This window comes from Monodon monoceros, unplaced genomic scaffold (assembly GCF_005190385.1).
Source record: "Monodon monoceros isolate NGI ecotype Baffin Bay Population unplaced genomic scaffold, NGI_Narwhal_1 Super_Scaffold_6, whole genome shotgun sequence".
In the NCBI taxonomy this organism is placed as follows: domain Eukaryota; kingdom Metazoa; phylum Chordata; class Mammalia; order Artiodactyla; family Monodontidae; genus Monodon; species Monodon monoceros.
Window position 1 is genome coordinate 63,227,162 of NW_021703783.1, and position 23,209 is coordinate 63,250,370.

A 23,209-nucleotide genomic window follows, 5' to 3' on the forward strand; every position below is an offset into this window, starting at 1 on the left:
GAGCTGATCTCCCTGTATTATGTGGCTGCTTCCCACTAGCTATTTTTTTGTAGTGTATATATTTCCATGGCACTCTCTCACTTCATCTCAGTTTACCCTTCCACATTCCCATGTCCTTAAGTCCATTCTCTATGTCTGTGTCTTTATTCCTTTCCTGACCCCAGGTTCTTAAGAACTTTTTCTTTTTTTGATTCCATATATACGTGTTAGCATGCGGTATTTGTTTTTCTCTTTCTGACTTATTTCATTATGTATGACAGTCTGTAGGTCCATTTGCCTCACTACAAATAACTCAATTTCGTTTCTTTTTAGGGATGAGTAATATTACATTGTATATATGTGCCACATCTTTTTTTTTAATATAGAAATTGTTTTTTAAACATCTTTATTGGAGTATAATTGCTTTACAATTGTGTGTTAGTTTCTGCTTTATAACAAAGTGAATCAGCTATACATATACATATATCCCCATATCTCCTCCCTCTTGTATCTCCTTGCCACCCTCCCTATCCCACCCCTCTAGGTGGTCACAAAGCACCGAGCTGATCTCCCTGTACTATGCGGCTGCTTGCCACTAGCTATCTATTTTACATTTGGTAGTGTATATATGTCCATGCCATTCTCTCAGTTCATCCCAGCTTACCCCTCCCCCTCCCTGTGTCCTCAAGTTTATTCTCTATGTCTGTGTTTTTATTCCTGTCCTGCCCATAGGTCCTTCAGAATCATTTAATTTAATTAATTATTTTTAGATTCCATATATATGTGTTAGAATATGGTATTTCTTTTTCTCTTTCCGACTTACTTCATTCTGTATGAGAGACTCTAGGTCCACCCACCTCACTACAAATAACTCAATTTCCTTTCTTTTTATGGCTGAGTAATATTCCATTGTATGTATGTGCCACATCTTTATCCATTCATCTGCCGATGGACATTTAGGTTGCTTCCACATCCTGGCTATTGTAAACAGAGACACAATGAACATTGTGATACATGACTCTTTTTGAATTATGGTTTTCTCAGGGTATATGCCCAGGAGTGGGATTGCTGGGTCGTATGGCAGTTCTATTTTTAGTTTTTTAAGGAACCTTCATACTGTTCTCCATAGTGATTGTGTCAATTTACATTTCCACCAACAGTGCAAGAAGGTTCCCTTTTCTCCACACCCTCTCCAGTATTTATTCTTTGTAGATTTTTTGATGGTGGCCATTCTGACTGGTGTGAGGTGATACCTCATTGGAGTTTTGATTTGCATTTCTCTAATGATTAATGATGTTGAGCATTCTTTCATGTGTTTGTTGGCAATCTGTATATCTTCTTTGGAGAAATGTCTATTTAGGTCTTCTGCCCATTTTTGAATTGGGCTGTTTGTTATTTTGATATTGAGCTGCATGAGCTGCTTGTAAATTTTGGGGACTAATCCTTTGTCATATGCTTCATTTGCAAATATTTTCTCTTATTCTGAGGGTTGTCTTTTTGTCTTGTTTATGGTTTCCTCTGCTGTGCAAAAGCTTTTAAGTTTCATTAGGTCCCATTTGTTTATTTTTCTTTTTATTTCCATTTCTCTAGGTAGTGGGTCAAAAAGGATCCTGCTGTGATTTATGTCATGGAGTGTTCTGCCTATGTTTTCCTCTAAGAGTTTTATAGTGTCTGGGCTTACATTTAGGTCTTTAATCCATTTTGAGTTCACTTTTGTGTACGGTGTTAGGGAGTGTTCTAATTTCATTCTTTTACATGTAGCTGTCTAGTTTTCCCAGCACCATTTATTGAAGAGGCAGTCTTTTCTCCATTGTATATTCTTGCCTCCTTTATCAAAGATAAGATGACCATATGTATGTGGGTTTACCTCTGGGCTTTGTATTTTGTTCCACTGATCTATATTTCTGTTTTTGTGCCACCATACTGTCTTGATTACTGTAGCTTTGTAGCATAGTCTGAAGTCAGGGAGCCTGATTCCTCCAGCTCTGTTTTTCTTTCTCAGGATTGCTTTGGCTATTCGGACTCCTTTGTGTTTCTGTACAAATTGTGAATTTTTTTGCTCTAGTTCTGTGAAAAATGCCATTGGTAGTTTGATAGGGATTGCATTGAATCTGTAGATTGCTGTGGGTAGTATAGTCATTTTCATAATGTTGAGTCTTCCAATCCAAGAACATGATACAAACATCTGTTTGTATCACTTTTAATTTCTTTCATCAGTGTCTTATAGTGTTCTCCATACAGGCCTTTGGTCTCCTTACGTAGGTTTATTCCTAGCTATTTTACTCTTTTTGTTGCCATGGTAAGTGGGAGTGTTTCCTTAATTTCTCTTTCAGATTTTTCATCATTTGTGTATAGGAATGCAAGAGATTTCTGTGCATTAATTTTGAATCCTGCTACTTTACCAATTTCATTGATTAGCTCTAGTAGTTTTCTGGTAGCATCTTTAGGATTCTCTATGTATAGTATCGTGTCATCTGCAAAAGGTGACAGTTTTACTTCTTCTTTTCCGGTTTGGATTCCTTTTATTTCTTTTTCTTCTCTGATTGCTGTGGCTAAAACTTGCAAAACTGTTGAATAATAGTGGTGAGAGTGGGAAACCTTGTCTTGTTCCTGATCTTAGAGGAAATGATTTCAGTTTTTCACCATTGAGAATGATGTTTGCTGTGGGTTTGTCGTACATGGCCTTTAGTATGTTGAGGTAACTTCCCTCTATGCCTACTTTTTGGATGGTTTTTATCATAATTGGGTGTTGAACTTTGTCAAAAGTTTTTTCTGCATCTACTAAGATGATCATATGTTTTTTCTCCTTCAGTCTGTGAATATCGTTTATCCCATTGATTGATTAGCGTATATTGAAGAATCCTTGCATTCCTGGGATAAACCCCACTAGATCATGGTGTATGATCGTTTTAATGTGCTGTTGGATTCTGTTTGCTAGTATTTTGTTGAGGATTTTTGCATCTATGTTCATCAGTGATGTTGATCTGTAGTTTTCTTTTTTTGTGGCATCTTTGTCTGGTTTTGGTATCAGAGTGATGGTGGCATCATAGAATGAGTTTGGGAGTCTTCCTCCCTCTGCTATACTTTGGAAGAGTTTGAGAAGGATAGGTGTTAGCTCTTCTCTAAATGTTTGATAGAATTTGCCTGTGAAGTCTTCTGGTCCTGGGCTTTTGTTTGTTGGAAGATTTTTAATCACACTCTCAATTTCAGTGCTTGTGTGTGGTCTGTTTATATTTTCTATTTCTTCCTAGTTCAGTCTCAGAAGGTGGTGCTTTCCTAAGAATTTGTCCATTTCTTCCAGGTTGTTCACTTTATTGGCATATAGTTGCTTGTAGTCATCTCTCATGATCTTTTGTATTTCTGCAGTGTCAATTGTTACTTCTCCTTTTTCATTTCTAATTCTATCGATCTGAATCCTCACCCTGTTTTTCTTGATGAGTCTGGCTAATGGTTTATCAATTTTAGCTATCTTCTTAGACAACCAGCTTTTAGTTTTATTGATCTTTGCCATCATTTTCTTCATTTCTTTTTCATTTATTTCTGATCTGATCTTTATGATTTCTTTCCTTCTGCTAACTTTGGGGTTTTTTGTTCTTCTTTCTCTAATTGCGTTAGGTGTAAGGTTAGGTTGTTTATTTGCGATGTTTCTTGTTTCTTGATGTAGGATTGTATTGCTATAAATTTCCCTCTTAGAACTGCTCTTGCTGCATCCTATAGGTTTTGGGTCGTCGTGTTTTCATTGTCATTTTTTTCTAGGTATTTTCTGATTTCCTCTTTGATTTCTTCAGTGATCTCTTGGTTATTTAGTAGTGTATTTAGTAGCCTCCTTGTGTTTGTATTTTCTACAGATTTTTCCTGTAATTGATATAGTCTCACAGCATTGTGGTTGGAAAAGATACTTGATACGATTTCAATTTTCTTAAATTTACCAAGGCTTGATTTGTGACCCAAGATATGATCTATCCTGGAGAATGTTCCATGAGCACTTGAGAAGAAAGTGTAATCTGCTGTTTTGGGATGGAATGTCCTATAAATATAAATCAAGTCCATCTTGTTTATTGTATCATTTAAAGTTTGTGTGTATTTATTTATTTTCATTTTGGATGATCTGTCCATTGGTGAAAGAGGGTTGTTAAAGTCCCCTACTATGATTTTTTTACTGTCGATTTACCCTTTATGACTGTTAGCATTTGCCTTATGTATTGAGGTGCTCCTATGTTCAGTGCATGAATATTTACAATTGTTATATCTTCTTCTTGGATTGATCCCCTGATCATTATGTAGTGCCCTTCTTTGTCTCTTGTAACACTCTTTATTTTAAAGTCTATTTTGTCTGATATGAGAATTGCTACTCCACCTTTCTTTTGATTTCCATTTGCATGGAATATCTTTTTCCATCCCCTCACTTTCAGTCTGTATGTGTCCCTAGGTCTGAAGTGGGTCTCTTGTAGACAGCATATATATGGGTCCTGTTTTTGTATCCATTCAGCATTCAGCCAGTCTATGTCTTTTGGTTGGAGCATTTAATCCATTTACATTTAAGGTAGCTTATTGATATGTATGTTCCTATTACCATTTTCTTAATTGTTTTGGGTTTGTTTTTATAGGTCTTTTTCTTCTCTTGTGTTGCCCACTTAGAGAAGTTCCTTTAGCATTTGCTATAGAGCTGGTTTGGTGGTGCTGAATTCTCTTAGCTTTTGCTTGTCTGTAAAGCTCTTGATTTCTCCATCGAATCTGAATGAGATCCTTGCTGGGTACAGTAATCTTGGTTGTAGGTTCTTCCCTTTCATCACTTTAAATATATCATGCCACTCCCTTCTGGTAGAAGTTTTGCTGAGAAATCAGCTGTTAACCTTATGGGAGTTCCCTTGTATGTTACTAGTCGTTTTTCCCTTGTTCCTTTTAATAATTTTTCTTTGTCTTTAATTTTTGTCAATTTGATTCCTATGTGTTTCAGCATGTTTCTCCTTGGGTTTATCGTGCCTGGCACTCTCTGCACTTCCTGGACTTGGTTGGCTATTTCCTTTCCCATGTTAGGGAAGTTTTCGACTATAACCTCTTCAAATATTTTCTCATGTCCTTTCTCTCTCTCTTATCTGCTGGGACCCCTATAATGCGAATGTTGGTTCGTTTCACGTTGTCCCAGAGTTCTCTTAGGCTGTCTTCATTTCTTTTCATTCTTTTTTCTTTATTCTTTCCGTGGCAGTGAATTCCATCATTCTGTCTTCCAGGTCACTTATCCGTTTTCTGTTTCAGTTATTCTTCTTTAAATTCCTTGTAGTGTATTTTTCATTTCAGTTATTGTATTGTTCATCTCTGTTTGTTTGTTCCCTAATTCTTCACGGTGTTTCTTTTTTAATTCTTATAGGTCTTTGTTAAACATTTCTTGCATCTTCTCGATCTTTGCCTCCATTATTTTTCCGAGGTCCTGGATCATCTTCACTATCATTATTCTGAATTCTTTTCTGGAAGTTTGCCTATCTCCACTTCATGTAATTGTTTTTCTGGGGTTTTATCTTGTTCCTTCAACTGGGACATAGCCCTCTGCCTTTTCATTTTGTCTCTCTTTCTGTGAATGTGTTTTTCGTTCCACAGGCTGCAGGACTGTAGTTGTTCTTGCTTCTGCTGTCTGCCCTCTGGTGGATGAGGCTATTTAAGAGGCTTGTGCAAGCTTCCTGATGGGAGGGACTGTGTGTGTGTCTTTTATTCCCTTATTCATTCACTCACTCTTTAAGTCAATTGGTCAATCAGATACAGTCTCCAGAAGACACCTATTAAATATCTACCATGTAACATTACCATGCTAGATATCAAGGATACCAAGATAAGCCTGATCCTTACCCTCAGAAGTTAGAGTTTACTGTGGCAGAGAGTGGATTGTGATAAGTGCTAAGACAGTGGAAAGAGAGGCACCTACTATAGTTAGAAAAGTCTTCCTGGAAGAGGCAATGTACAAGGAGAGATCTTCAGGCTGAGGAGGAATTATCTTAGGAAAAAAGAAAAGAATGGTCTAGCAAAATAAAACAATGTGTATTAGCAGAGGAGAGTGAGAACCAGTCATAAAGCAACTTAGAGATCTGGTAAGAGATGAGGAAGGGGAGGTAAAGAGAGGATAGGTCATGGAGGGCATTGTAAGTTAGGTTGAAGAATTTGGAGTTTATCTGGAGTACACTAGGCAAATCAAATTATTCCCCAGTTTCTCTTCTGTCTCTGACATGAATGGTCCATTTCTTGGGTCATAATTTGGCATAAAGTCTTCTGTGAGTTTTCTCAGTGTACCGTCATGCTTCTGTTGTCATCACTGCCATTACTAAGTATTTTGGACTATATATTCTGCACATTTAAACATTTATATCCTGCTGGGTACAGTTTTCCTTTGTGATCTATATATCAAATAGTCTAGTATTTCAAAGTCCCTTGTAAAATATCTTCTGTTAATTTCTTTGAGTCCTTATGTCTCAGTTTTTTTTTTTTTTTTGAATAATAAATTATCTGTGACTGTAAAAAAAAAAAAAAAAAGTCTAGGGCTTCCCTGGTGGCGCAGTGGTTGAGAGTCCGCCTGCCGATGCAGGGGACATGGGTTCGTGCCCCGGTCCGGGAAGATCCCACATGCCGCAGAGTGGCTGGGCCCGTGAGCCATGGCCACTGAGCCTGCGTGTCCGGAGCCTGTGCTCCACAACGGGAGAGGCCACAACAGGGAGAGGCCCACATACCGCAAAAAAAAAAAGTCTAGTATCACGGCAGATACTGTTCGCACATTGACCATGGGGCTATCTGAAACTTAAATTAATGCTATTACTTGATGCTTCTGGACTATTCCATCTATGGGCCTCTTTTCTCGGCAGCCCAGGAAGATCCATTTCTCCTTTCTCCAAGGTAACTTGATGCTGCCCTAGTAAAATGCAATGGGGACTATAACCCTCCAGGAAACAACACTGTCTGATACCCACACCCACACACACTCATGTACATGTACTTAAAAGCCTCCAATTTCCTGTGACCCTGAAGATAAGCTCCATATTATTTTATGTGGCTTAAAAAGCACTAAGACGATGTTACAAGTCCTGGCCATGTCTTCACTTGACCGTTAGTAACCACTGTGTCTGGGTGAGGTGAGATGGGGCAGGGAGAATACAAAGAGGCTCAAGTGTGCTCCAGACAGAGGTTACAGCATGGCCAGAGATGAAGATGAGAAAGGCATATGTCTATCTGAACCTCTGAAAAAATTATAGCTATTTTCATAAGCTTTTTCCTCTGCTTGGAACACTCTTGTACTTGTTTCTTGCTCAACCCCTGTCTATTATTGCATTTCCACGTTTAAAAATCATGTCCTTCAAGCAGGCTTTCTGGCTTACCTCCTTCCCCCACTTTTTTTAAGAATGATCATGTACTCCCATACTCCCACAGCACTTTTCTTGTAATTGATTATTTGTTTCTTTCCTAACTAAACTATAAATTTGATGACAACAGAATCTTGCTCCTGTTATATTCCAATTAGCCAACAGAATGCTTGGCATATACCTGATGCCTAATAAATACATGCTGAATCAATGAATGGAAATAACCATTTGTTTAGTACCAATTATGAATTAGGCACTGCACCAAGTGCTTTATATGCATTATCTCACTTAAGCTCACCAGTATTATTCCCATTTTACACACGAGGAAACTGAGTCTTAGAATAGGAGACTTGCTCCAAATCACACAGCTAATAAGTGATAGAGCAAGGACTGAAAGCAAGGACTGTCTGATTCAGGAGCCTGAACTCCTAACCTCTCTATTATAACAATTTCTCCCTGGTTCTCCCTATTATATTTACTCATTTGCTTTTGTTGAACTGGGATTTACAACTTGTTTGGCCTATATCAAAGGTTATTCGAGTGAGTGGAAAAAAATCATAGTTTTTAAATGTTCTTAAGTTTCTCCATTTCTCTCTCTTCTTGGATAAATGTTAGCTACACATGTTCATTATCAATGCTTCCACTTGTATTTTGACCTGATGTATTTTCAAAGTGTACACCTCAAATTTTGTTAATTTGCCTCTACCATATGGTTAGACATCTTGGTTCTTTTTCTTAATAAGAGGGGAGGTTACAGATAAGTTTAAAGTAGAGTTAAAATAGTTATGCTCTTTTGTTCTTAATAAATCTGTTTTGATTGCATGCCAATGGTATTACTGTTATTTAAAAAAATTTTTTTAACCTACGTTCCATTTCCAAAGAGAAATTTGAAGTGGGTTGTGTTTTTTCCTTGGGAAGCTTTCTGATTGTCATCTTTCTAACCTAAGCTGATTAAGTGTAGTTTTGAGAGACAGAGGAAGAATACTGCCTACAAACCCCAAATCTCTTAGATCTAGATCTTGCACAAAAACCTTGATCAAATTACCAAAAGTAAAATTGCAGCAGCTCAGTTAAACATTCACAGGATTATTTATTTTGAATTGATTTAAATGTATATTGCAATAAATCACTTAAATGTTATTTTCTAATACTATTTGTGGAGAAACAAGTCAACTTTGGGGTTATCATAACAATCACAAAAAAATCTGAGTACCATTCAGTTATATACAACATAACTAAATCCCTAGTATAGATTTAATTTAGTTTTTACAGTAAAAGTCTTTGTTTTGCTCTATGTATTTTGTCTTTCATAGAAAGTTAAGAATTTTGTTACATATCTTTTTTTGTTGTTTTTGTTACATATCTTAATTACAACTTAATTATAATAGTTTGGTCTTTTTAATTACCACAATGCATTTACAGTGTTGAGATTCAAATTTATTTGCCTTCTGTAGAGTCTTATAGAGTGCTACTACATGCAGCATTGTCAAAATCAACAGGCATTGCACATGAGGTAAGCAACAAAGGAGTACACAGGGCAAAAGTCAGTCACTTTTCTATTATTGCTTATCTAATCCTGAAAAGAATAAATGTTCATGTTTAAGGAAATTGTGTGTTTTTTTAAGTTACATTTTTTTTTTTTTTCGTGGTACGCGGGCCTCTCCCTGCTGTGGCCTCTCCCGTTGCGGAGCACAGGCTCCGGACGTGCAGGCTCAGCGGCCATGGCTCACGGGCCTAGCCACTCCGCGGCATGTGGGATCTTCCCAGACCACGCCACGAATCCATGTCCCCTGCATCGGCAGGCGGACTCTCAACCACTGCGCCACCAGGAAAGCCTTTTAAGTTACATTTTTAATTCAAATATTGATTGTGGTCTAAGTGTCATTCAAAACAGTGTTGTTCAAAGACAAAATATTTAGTTCACTTCGTAAAGCATCTGATCCCAGGAAAACAAATTATAAATTACAAAGGAGGCGTCTACTTAACTGAGCTTCTGCCTCCTCTGTACTTGCTTATACCAAGTGACTCTTGCTTGTTTTTAATGTTTTCCCATCACAGAGAACATACATGGGAAAAGCATGGTCTTGATGATGTCAAGGAGAATGTTTTTGAGGAAAGGGGTGAGGAATATCTTTAAAATGACTGATCTTCTTTCTAAGGTTAGTAGGTTAAGAACTTTATTAAACAGACTGGATGTTCTGGGTCTAGAATAGCCATTGAGTGTAATCCAATTTGGAAAATTACTATCAGTTATGACAGTGAATGAATAAGGGGGTATTTGGCACTATTTGGCAGCATTAAAATTGTATTTTTGGGGGGTCGCTAATGCACTCAACTTTTCTTGAGTCTTATGAAGTCCAGAATGGGGTTTAAGATGTTGACGTTTGGGGGTTTTGTTTGGTTGGTTGTTTAGGTTTTGTTCTGTTTGTTTGTTGGTTGGTTGGTTGTTTGCAAGGGGAGAGGGTGAAATTTCCTTATAGCTCTCTAATACGGACCTGACAAGAGAATTAGCAAAGGCTAAGAATGATTGAAGAATTAAGTGCCTGTCTACACGACAGGTAAAACCAGAATACAGAATCTAGGAGAAAGGGCTTCCTGAACTTGAGTCAAGGTGGGATTCAGTATTAAAGTTCCATAAAATATAAACATTGTAGAAAAAAGAGACAGTGTGTCATTAGCAAACCCAAAGCCACCTCTTTGAAGGTCTTTTGTTACAGATGTCAGATTCAGGAGCTAATGGTTATGGTAAGGACCAGAATAGGAGGCTCAAAACCCCCAAACTTTATAAGCATAAATCAGATACACTTCTGTTTTTGAAATCCATCCAATAGCTCTCAACTGCATTTAGAGTAAAATCTAAATTCCTTTCTGTAGTCTATAAGATCCTTCAGGATCTAGCTCTTCCTGTCTCTAATACAGCAACTCTCAACCTTTAAACATGCTCCAACATCACCTGTTAACTTTTTAACTCCCATACCTATCAAGCTTGTTCCATCCACAGAGACCTTGAAAGTGTTCCGTCTGTCCCTCTCTCTAAAGTTCTCTTCCCCCAGATACTCCCATTGGTAGTTCCTTCCTATAGATCAGGTCTTAGTTTAATATCACTTCCTAAGGGAATTTGCTCACTTGCCCTTTACTTTGTTTTATTTTTATCATAGCCCACATCCTTATCTCAAATATAGTTATATGTTGTGTTATAGTGTGCTAAGTTATTATTTTCTATATTTGACTACTAGAACATATACATCATGCGATCTAACAAAAAGCGTCGGTCTTCTTGGCCTCTGTATCCATGTATGCCTGACATATAGTTGATATTCAATAGTTCTTTGCTGAAAGGGCTACCTGAACAAATGAGCATACATCGAACTAGTCATGTCTCCAAGCAGAATAACAGAGGAGTTTTGGAGCAGGTGAAGGTCCAGGAAGTCACTCAACATCTGGAAGGTTTGGCAGAAGTCTGTCAGGGCACAGTCATGACTGGGAGGCCGAATCTTTCATAAATAGAAATTCATGAAACTGGACAATTCTGGAATCCACCTCTAGGAGCAAAACTCCAAGCCCTAAGAGGCTCCCAAATTATTCCTAAACAGCATAGGTGCTTCAGTTAATAAACTACTCCTTAGGTAAATGCATTTGGATATTGCATTAGCTCTTTTAGAATAGTAAGCTTCAGTCTTCATAGCTTTAGATTGCTCTTGCCCATAACTTGCCTTATTTAATGCTTGTAATAACTCTCTTAGGATAGTAACCTTTTGTCCTATTACTGCAGATTCATTTTAATAAAGTCTATAGGCTGTAACATAGCACATTTAGGATTTATATTAACTCTTTGAGTTCAACAGTTAAACATCATTAAGTGCACCGAAGCAGGATTATTCTTTCTTGATTCAGAGAGGATCTTAAACTCTTAAACATTTTCTGAAAAATAAGTGTATTAATCAGGTAGTGCCCCCTACAATTTATAGACATGATCTATGAAAATATAACTTTCAGTTATCCTTCTGGCAAAGATATAAAACGTTTATTTCAAAAATAGATTATGGGATGTGAAGGCAAATTTGTACTTTAATGGGAAATAAATGGAACCAAGCAGAGTTTGGATTGAAACAGAGCAGATCAGTTGTTCTCAGGCTTTTACACTCTACAATTCTCTCTTAAGTGGCACAATCCCAATACACACAGGTACACAAACACAGACAACATGCCACTAATTTGGTCATTCATTCAACTAACTTGTATTAAGAAGTGTTTGCTGTGTGTGGGAACTGTGTAAGGTATGGGGACACTGAGGTTAAACTAACATTATAGTACATATTTCTGCAGGGGCTCACAGTCTTCCAGGGGAGAAGGGTTGGTAAAGGTAATTACAGTAGTGTATGCTATAACAAATATATGAATAGGGCAGAGAAAAGCAAGGGCTCATCTGCTTAATGTGATCAGGGAATGCATCCAGGAGATGAAGAGATTTGTACTAAATCCTAAAGAGAGAGTTGGAAGCGTTGCCAAGGTGAAGAAGGCACTGCAGTCAGAAGGAAGATTTGTGGAAGGTGAAGGACTAGGATTTTATAGGGAACTGTGAGAAGCCAGGTATGAATAGAGCCAGGTGTGTGCATGTAGGAAAAGGCAGTATATACAAAGTGTAGAAGAACTATTTGGCAACACTCTTGGCAGTTTGGTAAGGGGCTATAATTCTTTCCTGTACAAGATTTTAGTATCCTTGGTCTTTGCCCATGTTAATAAGTAAACTCCAGTCACTACGACAAACCAAAAGTATTCTTACTTTTGGCAGCCAGCCTCCAAGATGGTCCCCAATCATCCAGACTCTTCCTATTCACACCCTTGTATAGTCTCCTCCCACATTGTACCGAAGTTTGTCTGTGTGACCAATAGCATAAAGGAGAAGTGATAAATTGCCCTTCTGAGATGAGATTGGGTCATAAAAGATTGTGGAGTCTGTCTTGGTCTCTCTCTCTCTCTCTCTCTCTCTCTCTCTCTCTCTCTCTCTCTCACACACACACACACACACATCACATCACTTAATCAATCCATCACTCAATCACTCATCTTGCTCAGGGGAAAGCCAGCTGCCATGTCCTCTGAACAGCCCCTTGAACTGAAGCTTCCTGCCAACAGCCATGTAAGTGAGCATGAACTCGATACCCCTGCCCATTGGCATGATCATAGTTCTGACCAACAGACCACCTGGCTACCACTTGATTAGAGCCAGAACCACTCAGCTAACTAATTCATCCTGATTCCAGATCCAGAGAAGCTCATATGAGATAATAAATATCTGTTGTTTTAAGCTGCTCAGTTAGGGAATAATTTATTAGACAGCAATAGATAATAGTACACTACTCATTTCCAAATGCCCTCTAGGGGAGCAGAATAGATCCCAAGTGAAACCGGCAGGTCTATGCTAAAGACTTTGGGCTTTGGACTTCTCACCATAGGCAGGTGGGAAGCCACTGACAGATTTTAGGCAAGATGGTGATACAATTGATTTATGTTTTAGAATGATTACTTTAATCCTAGGGTCTTCCATTCCATTTTTGGGTCCTCCACTATTGCTTTTTCATCTGCCTCTAAAGGGCCTAACAAACCACATGGCACTTGCTGACGTGTTTTCTTCCTGACTAGACTGTGAGCTACTTAGGAACAGAGATGGATTTATTAGTACCTCTTAGTCATTTATAAACAATTCTTTGTGTTCCGAGAATCCTGCTGAGCATGGGGAGGGAGAGGCACTCAGTAAACACCTATGATTTAATTGAGTGATAGGAGATAGTTGAACCTGCAGAAAGGGAGTTGGGCTAGCAGGGTACTAGATTAGCTTGCTGAAGGAGTGACGAAGGAATGGACTTTAGAAATGTCAAAGGAGAAGAAAGCAGAAATTAGTCATTTCACACACACATACATTTTTAGTTAGTTTTGCAGGTGCAATCGTCTATCAAAAAACCTAAATCTTTGTACTGTCTCCTGGGGTTGTCACAGCAGAGATGAAAGGAGGAGATTCCCAGCAACATTACTTGAAGTTCGTAGGTATGAAACAATGTTACTAAAAAAATGATAAAAAATAAAAATACCAATAACAGTTTTCTTACTCTTTCAAAACTGATAAGTTGGTTTATACTAGGCTAATAAAAGTTTCAGTGGGAAGAAGCAATATAGTGTTATAGAGAAACTCTATATCCACATACAGTTATAAGTATATAGATATAAAGAGGCAAACTTTATATTCATACCAAGTTATAAGAATATCTGGATTAAGCAAAAAAAAAAGCAAGTGTAAGCAAATAACAAAGAGAAGTCCATTGAAATCCTTTTTATACACAAAATATCTCCACTGGGAATTCTGAACACACTCTAGAGCTCTAAATATTCAGGTGTTCAATTCTAAAAACAGGTAGGGATTTGTATTAACAGGTAAAACAGAAAAGTATCACAAGAGTCATCTGAAGTCTCATCATTCAGAATGATGGTTGGAAAAAGTGTCCAAATACTTTATAATTTTCTTATGCATGTAAATGAGATATCTTTTTTCACGATCTACTTAAAGTAAGCAATTTCTTTGCCTCCATATTTTCTTCAATTTTAAAATAGCTTCATTTGAAAGACTTGTGTTGTCTTTAAAACCCCCAAATGATTACCCACTTCCTTGTTACATAAGAGCAGCTCTTGTTTTGGTTAACTGGACTTGTTTTTCATTTTCTAGTTTAATTTTATATCTTCTTAACACACACACACACACACACACACACTGGTAACCCAAAGTAATGTTAGGTAATCAACTACACTTTAGGAACAATTTTATTATAAAGGATATTTTTCCTTTTCATCATTTGTTCCCTGAAAATGAGATCATTTCTTACATATTTAAAGTATTATTACAAAAAATTGAGTAACAAGCAGTGGCTTTGGTTTAAGAATATAAACAGAAACAGAATACTTTCTTAGGAATAATCTGTGAAGAAGAATTTAAATGACCTCTCAAGGATTTCGGTGATCTGATTAAAATATTAGCCATTTTTACTGGATTTTCCATCACAACTGCATTGATGAGATTTCCCCCCCTCAACTGGAAATTGCTATACAGATAAAAACAAAAACAAACAAAATAATGAAAAAAAAAAACCCTAAGAACTTGAAAAATATGATTGGAAATATTTGCCTAGGTCGTTCCTTTTCCAGTTTTTCTCAGATAAAAACAACTACATTTTTATTACCTTTTACTAATTAACACTAAATTTTAGGATCTTTTTAAGAAATAAAAATAAGGCTGGTGGATGAATCCCATACCTTATATTTGGTTGCTAGAATGAACTGAAGTTGTAGAGTTCTTCCCATCCACTGGAATGTTATTTGTTTTAAAACAATTCTTTCATCCGCCTTTTTCTCCTTGTCTTTATTGCAATTACTATGTGGGCAAAAAGAAGAAAGTTTCAAAATAGGAGTCTATAATTACATTACTATGAGTCATTTCACTTTAGAAGTTTTAAAAATATTTACTAAGCCATGAAAGTCAGCATATTTTCCAGAAATTCTCTGCTAAATCAGAATAAATCTGCAGTGTTTCTGGAGGCTCAAGTTTCAGCTCAGCATGTACCTGCTGCAGAGATAAAGTAATTTTTGCAAATGATTCCATATGTATTTGCCAAGTTTTCATAATATCCAGGAAATTCAATATATAACATTTTTGCTTTTGTCATAAGTGAAAATCTTAGTAGTTCTAATACTTACCCAAAGTTAGACATTTAACTCTTAACAAATTTATGCAAAAAGTTGAATTGTGTGGTCAGCAGAATACATGACCAGGGTAGTCTACACTTACTTTTCAATTGTGTACTCTTTAATCCCTTTTACTCTCTCTGCAAAAAAAGTTAGTCTGTACTAAGAATGACTGATCCTAGGCAGAAATTGTAATCCTAAGAAAAATTAAGTTGTAGGATTCCTGTATCTTTTTTCTCTTTTAATTCTAATTCCACTCTGCTCTTCTAATTTTCAGCAACTTTTTCTTAGGCATTAAGTATTTCAATTCCAATTTCCTCCCTTCCGCTCATTCCTTCTTGAGCAGTGTTTCACACTTTTTGATTCTCTTCACTCTTTCCTTCATTATTATGCTTTTCCCATTTACTAGAAAGTTTCTCTCAGATAATCTGATCAATTAATCTTTAAGATTTCTTTAAAATGTCATCTTGAATAGCATATTAAATATACCATTTATTGCCATACAATGAAATAAATATTGTACTTATAAAAAGCTGGAATTTTAGAGGGCTTGAACACTGAAAAGATTGCAACTACCTTGTCTCCAAATTAGTCAAAAATCTTATTTTATTTTTTGAAGCAGTATGGAATGTACATGCATGTTTCAATCAAAATAATTTCTTGCAAAAAATTCTAACTGTAAAATTTTAAGGGCGTTAATGAAGCTGGAGGTTTGGGGGTTGATTGTTTGGAGTGGCTGTTTGTTCACAGGCTTTAAATTACCTTCGTTTGCTACTGCCTTGGTGCTAAGCAATTTACACATATTTAAATCTTGCAACAATCCTGTGAGGTAAGGATCATCAGCCTCAAAACACAGATACTGAAATTACAGTGTAGGGAAATTAGCTCATTTTCCTAGTTTTCCCACCTAATTACAGGCAGTACTAGGATTCAAACCGGGTCTCAATGGCTAATGATTTTAAGCTTTTCACATGCTTAGCGATAGTCAACAGGTTTTTAGTGTCAAAGGTGAATGGTCTCAAACTCAGGTCCTGGCCTGCATTTGACGCTATTTTGCAGCTGTGCATCTGGCTCAAGTTTCTAGTCTTACTGCCCACTCCTGTTCTGCCTGTCCACTACACTCCTCCTGTGCTGTACTGTATGCTCTTCCCTTGGCTTGAAATGGAACTTACATTCACAGTCTGTTTCGTAAAATTACTTAAAACATGACAATGTACTGCAGGGTCCAGAGAAAATGGTTCCACCCAGCAGTGTGTGTGGGGGGGTTTAATTTCATCTCACACAATCTTTTAATTAGGCCTTTGGTTTTTAAGCCCTTAACCTTCATTCTGAACCTCCAGGGGAACCCAGGGCCTCCAAATCCTGAGGCATTTCAGGTGTGTGATGAGGAAATCCATTTTCTCCATTCACCTCCCCCTGCCCCCACCCCAGTCACATACCATGAATTAATTTTCTTTCCATTCTCTCACTTGTTTTCTTGTCCTCTCCTGTTCTCTTTGTTCTTCTGGGTGTTTACCATCACCACCACCGCCACCACCACCGTACTTTCTTTTTCAGTGAGGTTTCTAGAAGAAGAGGAATGGATGTGGGTATTCACCTTGTCATATTTTATTGGAAGTCTAAAATCTTTCTTCTTTTTAATAATCATCCTGGTATGAAAATTATGGACTTTGGAGTCAGATTCTCCACCTTTTTCAAGTCGGGGCACAGAGAGAAAATGGTCTTTGTATAGTATGCTGGGGTGGGTGGCAGGACTAACCTGAGGAGCCTGTGCACCTTGAATTACTGGTGTGCCAGGATATCCATCACACAGCCTCAAGGTGGTAAACACTGGGATTATACTTCCCGTTTCTTAGTACTTGGGAAATACAGGAGCTAACATATTTGAAAGTGCCAGCACAATGTGGATACACAGTAAGAGCCAGTAGAGACCTGCCTGCTTCCTTCATATCCCTCCCCCCGCCCGCAACAAGTCACAACTTACGCAATGCAGGGGCTCACATATCTGTTGAGCAAACGACTAAGATGGATGGACATCACTGTAATACAATAGGGGATGATTTGGGGTCAGAGGATCTTGTAGACCAGACAGCAGCATTAGACGGCTGGGCAGAGGAAAGGAGGAGGACAGGAGGTTATCGGGCTTCCTAACTCTCTCTGCATTCAAATAGTGACAAGTGCCTTTTGCTATTGGAAATCATTTGCTGTGAGGCCTTTGGTAGAGAGTAGGCTGCAGGTGTTAGGGAAAAGTCTAGCGCCTTCTTAGTTGAAAGGGAATAGCTGAGGTGATTATTTAAAGAAATGTTCTTTGTTTTGCATTAGATTTATCTCTGTTCTGTTTAACCTTTATCTTCACATTATTCTTTTCCTGCAGAAAAAAAAAATCTGTTTACAATCTTCCTAGGCTCGGGGCATTCATTATTTCCCACTTCAGATTTGGGAATACACATCTTTACATTTAAAACTGCAAACACCGTCACACCAAACAGCCTATGTTTGGCGTAACAAAGGCGAACGCGACCGCATCTGAAATTCACTAACAGGTAGAAAAAACAGTGAAGGAATCTGAAGAATGTTAAACCCAGACGGTAACCTATACCGCCTTTCTCTTTTAATTTTCCTCAGCTTCCTCTTTTTCTCTTTTGATTCATCTTGACTTTGCTTTTCCTTTGTGCTTAAATTTTTTTTGGGGGGGGAGCGTGGGGTCTCATCCAAAAAAAAGGGCAAAGAAACTCCAAAGAGGCAAATGGGCAGGGAGGAAAAGCAACAAGCCACTCTGCTTTCTGCCTAGATCCTGCGGGGAGTCCAGTTGGCAAGTGAATCCCCATTCCAACGGCGTAACCTTCCCCAGCGCCAGTCACCCCCAAAGCACTTCCCAACTCGGTTGGGCAACCTCCCTCCACTTCTCCTCCTCTCACAGCTGTCGGGAAATCCTGGAGCAGCCCTTACCCAGGAGCCACTTGTTTTCTAAATAGCCGAGGTTGGAGCTTTGTTTTAAAGAGAAAGAAACAAAACTCGACGCTTCAGGGGCTGGGCCGCAGAGCCCAGCTTGGCGGATTCCCGCTGCGGGCCGAGGCACGGCCGCTTCACCGGCTGGCTCTCCAGAGACCAACCCCGAGAAGCTGCGCACTGCTTGTTTACTGGAAAACAATGAATTGGGTCCGTCGGCCTCACCTTAGGGGTACCTGTGCGTCGGAGAAGGGAGGCCGCTCTGCAGCCTGAGGGCGGTTTTCCAGGCGAAGTCGCGGCGCTGGAGACGCGCAGAGGCGTCGGGTTTCGCGCGGCGCCGCTCTCGCCCGGCGCGGGGACGCTGTGCGCCCCCCTCCCCGCCCCTGCTGCAGCCTGTGGCTTCCCCCGCCGCTCCAGGTCGGTTTTTCCCGGCGACTCCAGTGTGACTTCCAAACTCCCGGGCTCTGGGCACACCGCGGAATTTGCCCCCGCCTCCCGCCTGCTCCTCTCGGGCCCCAGGAAGTCGCGAGCGCCCCAGGGGTCGCCCGAGGAGTGGGCTCGGGACCGCGGGCAGCGCAGCCTGCAGGGGGGCGCCGCCGGCAGCGATGAAGCCATCTTGGCTGCAGTGTCGCAAAGTCACCGGCGCCGGGGGACTCGGGGGGTCCCTGCCCGCGTCCTCTCCCGCCCGGGGAGCCGGCCCGGCCCGCAGGGCGTACGTGGCCCCCGGCCAACGGGGCGCTCTCGGGGGCCGGGGCTGCCGGGCGCTGTCCTCGGGCGGCTGCGAGTACAAGACCCACTTCGCGGCCTCGGTGGCCGACCCCGAGAGGTTCTGGGGCAAAGCCGCGGAGCAGATCAGCTGGTACAAGCCCTGGACCAAAACGCTGGAAAACAGACATTCGCCTTCCACCAGTTGGTAAGTGACGCCTTCGCCCACCCCCCTCTCTCTTGGGTGCCAAGGCTTGGCGTCCCCTGCACCGGAACCTGGAGTTCTTTTGGGAAAGACAATGCGATTGGAGATATGCTCAGACCTTTTAATTTGTGTTTAATTTCAATTTCGTAGTCAGCTCTTTTGCCTTGTCCTGAAGGATTAGGTTACCTGTTGTGAGCCCCGCTTCCTATAGACCAGAAATTTACCTGTATGGCAGGGCTCTGCTTAGTTGAGCAAGAGCCAGCCCCCAGGGACAGCACAGTCTAGTATGGGAAGCAGCCACGGGGAAACAAGTGCAAGAAGAGGGATAAACTAGGGGAGTGTTACTAAGTAACCACACACTCGGAGGAAGAACGACTTCAATAAGATTACACCTAAGTAGGGTTTGGAAGGGTGGATATGTCTTCTCAAAGTCCACAAGGTCCTAATTATTAAAGTTCACGAGGTGGAACACAGGTTGAAATTTGACTGTTGATATGGTTGCAACTAATTGTGTTGGCTGGAGAGGTGGGAAAGGGGGCTGGTGAGTCAGGGGTTGGTTTGGGAAGGGATTTAGGTATCATGCCAAGTAGCTCGGATTAGGTCCACAGCCCTGTCGTGTATATGAAGCTGCAGTACCGGGTACCCAGAAAGAATTTGCATACAGGTAGGTGGTGCTAGAAATCATGGTAGGAATGAAGTTTTTTGTTTTTCTTTTTCCTCCCAGAGTTGCAGTTATAAGTAGTTATAAACATTGTTTTTATATTGTAACAAACAGAGATACATTTGTAGAATAAATCTCAAACTTGCCAGAGTATTAAGGGTGAGTCACACAGTCAGAACTCAAGAGTTGTGGCTGTTCTTTGGGCCATGGGCCTTAAGAGTGTGGTTGCTTTCATCAGCAAGCCATTAGGGAGAGATGTTTCCTGTAAAAGTTTGCAAAACACTGCAGTGGGGTTTCCTACTACCATTTCCAAGTTCCCAGCAGTGAGATGGGGGAATGACATGGTCAGGTTTGCATTTGACAAATGCCTTCTTTTTTTTTAACATCTTTATTGCAGTATAATTGCTTTACAGTGGTGTGTTAGTTTCTGCTTTATAACAAAGTGAATCAGCTATACATATACATATATCCCCATATCCCCTCCCTCTTGTGTCTCCCTCCCACCCACCCTATCCCACCCCTCTAGGTGGTCACAAAGCTCCCAGTTGATCTCCCTGTGCTATGCGGCTGCTTCCCACTAGCTATCTGTTTTACATTTGGTGGTATAGGTAAGTCCATGCCACTCTTTTACTTCGTCCCAGCTTACCCTTCCCCCTCCCCGTGTCCTCAAGTCCATTCTCTAGTAGGTCTGCGTCTTTATTCCTGTCCTGCCCCTAGGTTCTTCAGAACCATTTTGTTTTTTTGTTTTTTTTTTTTAGATTCCATATATATGTGTTAGCATATGGTATTTGTTTTTCTCTTTCTGACTTACTTCATTCTGTATGACAGACTCTAGGTCCATGCACCTCACTACAAATAACTCAATTTCATTTCTTTTTATGGCTGAGTAATATTCCATTGTATATATGTGCCACATCTTCTTTATCCATTCATCTGTTCATGGACACTTAGGTTGCTTCCATGTCCAGCTATTGTAAATAGAGCTGCAATGAACATTGTGGTACATGACTCTTTTTGAATTATGGTTTTCTCAGGGTATGTGCCCAGTAGTGGGATTGCTGGGTCACCTGGTAGTTCTGTTTTTAGTTTTTTAAGGAACCTCCATACTGTTCTCCATAGTGGCTGTATCAATTTACATTCCCACCAACAGTGCAAGAGGGCTCCCTTTTCTCCACACCCTCTCCAGCATTTATTGTTTGTAGATTTTTTGATGATGGTGACAAATGCCTTCTTGTTGAAAGTAGGAACCTGAAATGGAGAAAGACATCTTGACCAGAGACTGTTCTCTGTCACCACCATGCTCTGTCTTCTGTCGATTATTTGGAGCTGTTTAGGTGGTTTTATCTTTAGAATCTGAGCATATTTCCCCATCCAGTCAATTTTTTTAGTAGTGTTTCAGAGGATTTTTCAGATCCTCTCTTATGTGCTGGACAGTGGCCCAAGCACTTGGTATGCATGCGGCAAATCAGTAGGGGTAGTAGTCATGATGGTCAACAGCGTGGTATCTGGTGCTAGAATTTTGAGTTTGAGTTCTGGCCCTTACAGTTACTGGCTGTGTGTTCATAGGCAAGTTGCTTAATGTCTCTGTGCTTCAGTTTTCTCGTATATAAATGTAGAACTAGTAAGAAGATTAATATATTAAAGGGTTAAGACCAAGTCTTAATGAAATAGACCCTATAAATGTTAGAGGAAGAATAGTTGTGTTTGTACTTTCATACCACAATTATTTAAGAACAGGAAATCCTAGTGTTTTCTCAGATCAAAACACAGAATTATTGTCTCGCCTAAGAATGTGTTCTCAAAAAGTTCTTTGTACATATATATGTCATAAAGTATGGAACTGAGATTATTTACGTGAGCATCCTTTGCATAAAACTGTGTGCAGAGAACCCAATTAAGAAGTCACTGGGATATTCCAAGTAAAAACCAATGAGGGCCAGACCTAAGGCAATGGTCAGACCATTGCCAATGGTGGCAATGGAAAGGAAAGGACAGGTTTCTAGAGGATTAGTTGAAGTTGGTGAGGGCTCAAGGGAGTGCAGAGAATGTGGAAATCAAAGTGTCCATCAGATAGACATTTAAGATCTGGAGATTTTCTCTCTGATGTTTTTTTCTCTTTTTAATTTCTAGTTGCTTGCCTAAATTAAAAAAAAATTGTACGCAGGCTTCCCTGGTGGTGCAGTGGTTGGGAGTCCGCCTGCCAATGAGGGGGACGTGGGTTTGGGCCCTGGTCCGGGGGGATACCACATGCCACGGAGCAGCTGGGCCCCGTGTGCCACAACTACTGAGCCTGTGCTGTAGAGAGCCCGCGAGCCACAGCTACTGAGCCCGTGTGCTGCAACTGCTGGGGTCCGCGTGCCTGGAGCCTGTGCTCCATGATGGGAGAGGCCACAGCAGTGAGAAGCCCACACACAGCAGCACGGAGTGGCCCCCCTCTTGCTGCAACTAGAGAAAGCCCGCGTGCAGTGACAAAGACCCAACACAGCCCAAAATAAAAACAAATAATTAATTAAAAAAAATTTGTATGCATAAAATGTTCCTTTTTTTTTTTTTTTGCGGTACGCGGGCCTCTCACCGTTGTGGCCTCCCGCTGTGGAGCAGAGGCTCCAGATGCGCAGGCTCAGCGGCCATGTCTTACGGGCCCAGCCGCTCCGCGGCATGTGGGATCCTCCCGGACCGGGGCACGAACCCGTGTCCCCTGCATCGGCAGGCAGACTCTCAACCACTGCACCACCAGGGAAGCCCCAAAATGTTCCTTTCTTAATGAGGATTTTTGTCAAAGGGTCCTTGTAGGTATTTTCAAAAATTCAGTACATTGTAGATCACTGACATTTGACAATATTGTATCTGAATTCTTTGTTTTTGTACTCTTGGAATCACGTGGCTGTACCTGTTTTATAGCAGCCCAACAGATCAAAGTGAATAACAGATAAGTCTTTGAGTCTGTATTTATTTTAGCAGTGTGATTCCGTCTTACTAAGGAGTTTGGTTGGCAGAGCAGAGTTGGGGAGGCAAGTAGACACAGCAGACCATACATCTAATCTGAAACTTCATTCAATATGTGGTTTCAATCTGAATCCTATTTGCAGATATTTCTCATTGGTTAACATTTTTCTGCAAAGGTAAACTCAAGGGCAGGACAAATGTCATTTTTTTTTTTTTTTAAATTTATGTCCGTAGATTCTAGGACAGAACAGACATATGAGTTTGAAAAGTGATAGTCAGATAACAGGTTACATAGATCTGATGATTTTTGATTCTGTATGTCTTGGGAGGTGGTAAGTGGATACAGGCACAATTTGATGTGAAGGTGCTTTGCTTACTTCTTTTTGAAGCTGGGATGGGGGAAGGGAGATGTTGACTGCCAAGTTCTTAAGTAAAATGAGGAGGGGTTGCTACAGCTAATTGTTCTCTTCTAGGTGGAGCTGACATAGGTGTAGTCAAGATCTCTGATGCCCTTTGGCTTCCAAGAGGCAAGAGGGATTCTCTTTCCTCATTATAAGCTTGTCTGTTCATTTTTCATGAAAGTAAACTCCCCTCCGAATCTACAGGCCTACCAAAAGCCCCAATGCATAAATAGTAATGCATATTAGCTTTCATAATGGCGTACACTACCCAATAGTAGTTTACGAATGCAGT

General features: G+C 40.0%; 1 protein-coding gene across 3 annotated transcripts in view; it reads left to right on the forward strand.

Annotated features, from left to right (window-relative positions):
• The first annotated feature begins 18,230 nt into the window (after nt 1-18,230).
• ACSS3 (acyl-CoA synthetase short chain family member 3) overlaps nt 18,231-23,209 on the forward strand; it is a 148,444-nt gene continuing 143,465 nt past the window's right edge. The window contains exon 1 of one of the 3 annotated variants that reach the window (XM_029205886.1): nt 18,231-18,416. Coding sequence is in view for 2 of the 3 variants with exons in the window: in XM_029205885.1 (XP_029061718.1) it covers nt 18,605-18,912 (308 nt within the window). In the remaining variant the exon portion in view is untranslated. Of the gene's footprint in view, nt 18,913-23,209 lie in introns of all 3 variants that reach the window. The other 2 variants (XM_029205885.1, XM_029205884.1) reach the window with 2 other exon arrangements.